General features: G+C 43.6%; 1 protein-coding gene across 10 annotated transcripts in view; it reads left to right on the top strand.

Annotated features, from left to right (window-relative positions):
- Window positions 1-6,000, top strand: part of LOC143285550 (uncharacterized) — a 126,677-nt gene that overhangs the window by 79,358 nt on the left and 41,319 nt on the right. For 6 of the 10 annotated variants that reach the window (XR_013055695.1, XM_076592923.1, XM_076592919.1 and 3 more), the window contains one exon: window positions 1,234-1,419. Coding sequence is in view for 9 of the 10 variants with exons in the window: in XM_076592923.1 (XP_076449038.1) it covers window positions 1,234-1,419 (186 nt within the window). In the remaining variant the exon portion in view is untranslated. The remainder of the gene's footprint in view (window positions 1-1,233; window positions 1,420-6,000) is intronic. The other 4 variants (XM_076592924.1, XM_076592922.1, XM_076592926.1 and 1 more) reach the window with 1 other exon arrangement.

Below are 6,000 nucleotides of genomic sequence, written 5' to 3'. Positions count from 1 at the left end.
GCAGATCTGCAGGTAATATCAAGTCAGCTGGGTTTGAATGCTGACAATATTGATAGATTGTTTTGCGACAATCGTTGGCAGGGTTTATATATATGCTGATGATATTTCTTGGGGTTTTTTTATTATGTTTTGCTGAGCTATGGTTAATGTTTACAGGTACATATTCTTTTCTCTTTTTTTTAATTTTTAGATTCATGGTTATGAGATTGTGCATAGTTTCTGGGCTAAAGCCCTGAGAATGAGATTGTGAGTATGAAGAACTTAGCATTTGTTAAGTTAACCCTCAATAAGACTGTGGTGAATGTTCACAGGTTGATTTTCGTTCATGATTATGAGCGCATGGATTGTTATTACTCAGTAAAAGGAGTGAGAGTGATGTTGTGGGTTTAGAGCTCACATTTTGACCCTCAGTCAAAAAAAAAGTGTCATTGCAAGAATTAGTACAAGGTTCACACTTCCAAGGCCTTGATAAGACACCATGGATGTGTTGTGACATCTTTGCTGTATGTATGGGTAATTATATGTGTGGTGTAGACGATGAAGTTGCATTGTCCTATTTGAGGTAAGTGCTGTTGGTAGAGTGGGGAAGGGAGTGGAATGGAAAATCAGTTGTTATGGATGGCGTGATAATCATAGGGGGATACCAAGTTCAGCATCTACATGGCACACACACAGGCACACAAACATGCACAACATAAAAGCATATTTTGGCACATGCATAAGCACACATGCACACACACTCACATACCCACACCCCCCACACACATGCGCATGCTCTCTTTCTCTCTCTCTCTCTCTCTCTCTCTCTCTCTCTCTCTCACACACACACACACACACACACACACACACACACACACACACACAAACACACACACACACATATATGAAATGAGAAAAACATGCATGAATGAACATACAGAAAGAAAAACCGAAAAAGAAGAGAAGAAAAGAAAACAAACAAAATGTAAGTGACAAAGGCCCAGGCTTTGACATACAACCACCAGACCTGAAGTGGAATCTGGTGAAGAGTTCTTCAGCGCAGCACCCCTGCGACTCTTCACAGAGTTTAGCATAAAGAAATATATCATTGCTATTATCAAGGGGGTGGGTGGCTGGGTTTTTTTTTTGTTTGTTTTTTTGTTTTGTTTTGTTTTTTTGGTTTTTTGTTGTTGTTTTTCAGTTTTGTTTTTAATAACCTGTGTTTGTGACCCAGACTGTTGCCTGTGCTTTCAGCAGACAAGAAGGTAACAGCGGCCAAGAGAAAGCGCCCGATCGGTTTCGACGCCTCCTCCCCCGATCCAGGCAACAGCTCCTCCCCTCGCGGGGGCTCTGGGAATGTGCGCAGCCACGGGGTGCCGCTGTCCGAGAGGCAGCAGATGGCCATGCTCATGCGCATGACCGACGAGACATCACAAGGAGGTCAGCCCCCCCCCCCCCCCCCCCCCCCGTCCCTGCTCAGTGTGAGAAAGCGTTGGGAAGGGTGTGTGGGGTCCTACGAGAAGCCAGGAGGAATGTGATGCCTGTGTTGCATGAACATGTGGAAGAAATAGGTTGAAAAGTAGTGGTGGTATTAAGGTTAAATGAAGGTCCTCTATCCTTTAGCTGCTGTCCCACACTGCCAGAAGGCAAGCGTCAGGAGGGGGGAGGGTCCTTGAGGATGCCTTGAGGAATGGGACACCTGTGTTGGACCAACTTGTGTAAGGAATAGGTTGAAAAGTAAGGTAGTGTTGAGGTTAAAATGTAAGGTCCCCTCATCCTTTTACAGCCACTGAGGCAGTGAACATCCACTGTGTCCAGGGCTCAGCATAGGAAGGCAGTGAATTTAACATCCACTGTGTCCAGGGCTCAGCATAGGAAGGCAGTGAATTTAACATCCACTGTGTCCAGGGCTCAGCATATGAAGGCAGTGAATTTAACATCCACTGTGTCCAGGGCTCAGCATAGGAAGCAGTGAATTAACGTCCACTGTGTCCAGGGCTCAGCATAGGAAGTCAGGGCCCAGTCCTCAACTTCTGCCGTTTGAGGGAGATAAGCAGAATGAAAAATAGTGCTGACTGGATAAAAGAAACATTGAAATGACAGTTCCTTACATGTAAGAAGGGTTTAAATCCAATGAAATCACAGTGCTTACGGCCCAGCCAACCACAAACAGGCCGTTTCAGAGTTGAACCCCCATCAGTTCTTAAAACCAGTTGAAAAGAGCCTACAATGATGTGAACAGTTCAGTTAAACCAGCCTACAATGATGTGAACAGTTCAGTTAAACCAGCCTTCAGTGATGTGAACAGTTCAGTTAAACCAGCCTACAGTGATGTGAACAGTTCAGTTAAACCAGCCTACAGTGATGTGAACAGTTCAGTTAAACCAGCCTACAGTGATGTGAACAGTTCAGTTAAACCAGCCTTCAGTGATTTGAACAGTTCAGTTAAACCAGCCTACAGTGATGTGAACAGTTCAGTTAAACCAGCCTACAGTGATGTGAACAGTTCAGTTAAACAGCCTACAATGATGTGAACAGTTCAGTTAAACCAGCCTACAATGATGTGAACAGTTCAGTTAAACCAGCCTACAATGATGTGAACAGTTCAGTTAAACCAGCCTTCAGTGATTTGAACAGTTCAGTTAAACCAGCCTACAGTGATGTGAACAGTTCAGTTAAACCAGCCCAAAATGTTGTGAACAGTTCAGTTAAACCAGCCTACAGTGATGTGAACAGTTCAGTTAAACCAGCCTACAGTGATGTGAACAGTTCAGTTAAACCAGCCTACAGTGATGTGAACAGTTCAGTTAAACCAGCCTTCAGTGATTTGAACAGTTCAGTTAAACCAGCCTACAGTGATGTGAACAGTTCAGTTAAACCAGCCTACAGTGATGTGAACAGTTCAGTTAAACCAGCCTACAGTGATGTGAACAGTTCAGTTAAACCAGCCTACAGTGATGTGAACAGTTCAGTTAAACCAGCCTACAATGATGTGAACAGTTCAGTTAAACCAGCCTTCAATGATGTGAACAGTTCAGTTAAACCAGCCTTCATTGATGTGAACAGTTCAGTTAAACCAGCCCAAAATGTTGTGAACAGTTCAGTTAAACCAGCCTGAAATGTTGTGAACAGTTCAATTAAACCAACATAAAAAAGACCAGTTCACCCACACCTAGCTCTGTCCAGGCAAACTGAAGTCCAGCTACAAATATTTCCTTCAGGAACAGAGTATGGAAATGAGGCTGGGTGGGTGGGTTTTAGTCGGGCATCCCTGGACAAATTCACAGAGCTGGCTGTAAAATGTTTGCCTGATATCATGCACACCCGAGCAGTTAATCAGCAGATGTTTTAAGCTGGCAGACTGGTTAGTTGCCAGGCACACACTCACCATGGAGCTTCTTCACCTTTCAAGATAAAAGAATGCGTCAGATAAGAACGACCTGTATGGAGCCTGCAAAGAACAGTCTCCACTTTGCTGCCTTCCATGAAGGAAGGAAGGAAGGAATTGCATGAGGTCAGGGAGGGTCTGAAATGACTTGTTATCAGTCACGTTCCATTCCTCTTGATGGAGCTGTTTCACATAGGACTGCATCCCGGGTCTGTGAGCTGTAATGGGAGGTGGGGGGGGGGGGGGGATACCTTGAAAAATGGGGAAGTACCATGAAATAAAGCGACAGGGATATATATATATATTTATATGTCAGTTCCTTTAGTGAGTTGTCAGTGCCGGCTGGCTTTTTGACAGGGCTGGGTGGGTGTGGAGAAAAAGCCGAGGAAGCAACAGCACATGTCACCCAGCATGGGGAAACCAGCCACAGTGTGGTGGAGCTTGAAGTGAATGAAGAAACCAATCAGTGGAAAGGCCATAGTCACCAGGGGCTTCAGGGGAAAAAAAACAACCTCTTGTGGGTGTACATTCTTTATGGTAAAAACTAAATCCTGCTGGTTGACATTGTTGGCCATGGATCGTGCCTACAACACAGCAACTAGCTCAAGGAAACCAAAATACACCATGGATTGTGCCTACAACACACAACAACTAGCTCAAGGAAACCAAAATACACCATGGATCGTGCCTACAACACAACAACTAGCTCAAGGAAACCAAAATACACCATGGATTGTGCCTACAACAACTAGCTCAAGGAAACCAAAATACACCATGGATTGTGCCTACAACACAACAACTAGCTCAAGGAAACCAAAATACACCATGGATCGTGCCTACAACACAACAACTAGCTCAGGGAAACCAAAATACACCATGGATTGTGCCTACAACACACAACAACTAGCTCAAGGAAACCAAAATACACCATGGATTGTGCCTACAACACAACAACTAGCTCAAGGAAACCAAAATACACCATGGATTGTGCCTACCACACACAACAGCTAGCTCAAGGAAACCAAAATACACCATGGATCGTGCCTACAACACAACAACTAGCTCAGGGAAACCAAAATACACCATGGATTGTGCCTACAACACACAACAACTAGCTCAAGGAAACCAAAATACACCATGGATTGTGCCTACAACACAACAACTAGCTCAAGGAAACCAAAATACACCATGGATTGTGCCTACAACACACAACTAGCTCAAGGAAACCAAAATACACCATGGATTGTGCCTACAACACACAACTAGCTCAAGGAAACCAAAATACACCATGGATTGTGCCTACAACACACAACTAGCTCAAGGAAACCAAAATACACCATGGATTGTGCCTACAACACAACAACTAGCTCAAGGAAACCAAAATACACCATGGATTGTGCCTACAACACAACAACTAGCTCAAGGAAACCAAAATACACCATGGATCGTGCCTACAACACAACAACTAGCTCAAGGAAACCAAAATACACCATGGATTGTGCCTACAACACACACAACTAGCTCAAGGAAACCAAAATACACCATGGATTGTGCCTACAACACACAACAACTAGCTCAAGGAAACCAAAATACACCATGGATTGTGCCTACAACACAACAACTAGCTCAAGGAAACCAAAATACACCATGGATTGTGCCTACAACACACAACTAGCTCAAGGAAACCAAAATACACCATGGATTGTGCCTACAACACACAACAACTAGCTCAAGGAAACCAAAATACACCATGGATTGTGCCTACAACACAACAACTAGCTCAAGGAAACCAAAATACACCATGGATTGTGCCTACAACACACAACAACTAGCTCAAGGAAACCAAAATACACCATGGATTGTGCCTACAACACACAACTAGCTCAAGGAAACCAAAATACACCATGGATTGTGCCTACAACACACAACAACTAGCTCAAGGAAACCAAAATACACCATGGATTGTGCCTACAACACACAACAACTAGCTCAAGGAAACCAAAATACACCATGGATTGTGCCTACAACACAACAACTAGCTCAAGGAAACCAAAATACACCATGGATTGTGCCTACAACACAACAACTAGCTCAAGGAAACCAAAATACACCATGGATTGTGCCTACAACACAACAACTAGCTCAAGGAAACCAAAATACACCATGGATTGTGCCTACAACACACAACAACTAGCTCAAGGAAACCAAAATACACCATGGATTGTGCCTACAACACAACAACTAGCTCAAGGAAACCAAAATACACCATGGATTGTGCCTACAACACACAACTAGCTCAAGGAAACCAAAATACACCATGGATCGTGCCTACAACACACAACAACTAGCTCAAGGAAACCAAAATACACCATGGATTGTGCCTACAACACAACAACTAGCTCAAGGAAACCAAAATACACCATGGATTGTGCCTACAACACAACAACTAGCTCAAGGAAACCAAAATACACCATGGATTGTGCCTACAACACACAACAACTAGCTCAAGGAAACCAAAATACACCATGGATTGTGCCTACAACACACAACTGGCTCAAGGAAACCAAAATACACCATGGATCGTGCCTACAACACAACAACTAGCTCAAGGAAACCAAAATACACCATGGATC

The sequence above is a fragment of the Babylonia areolata genome, chromosome 9 (genome assembly GCF_041734735.1).
Source record: "Babylonia areolata isolate BAREFJ2019XMU chromosome 9, ASM4173473v1, whole genome shotgun sequence".
In the NCBI taxonomy this organism is placed as follows: domain Eukaryota; kingdom Metazoa; phylum Mollusca; class Gastropoda; order Neogastropoda; family Buccinidae; genus Babylonia; species Babylonia areolata.
The sequence above is the reverse complement of the archived record's forward strand: the minus strand, read 5'-3'. Positions and strand labels throughout refer to the sequence as shown.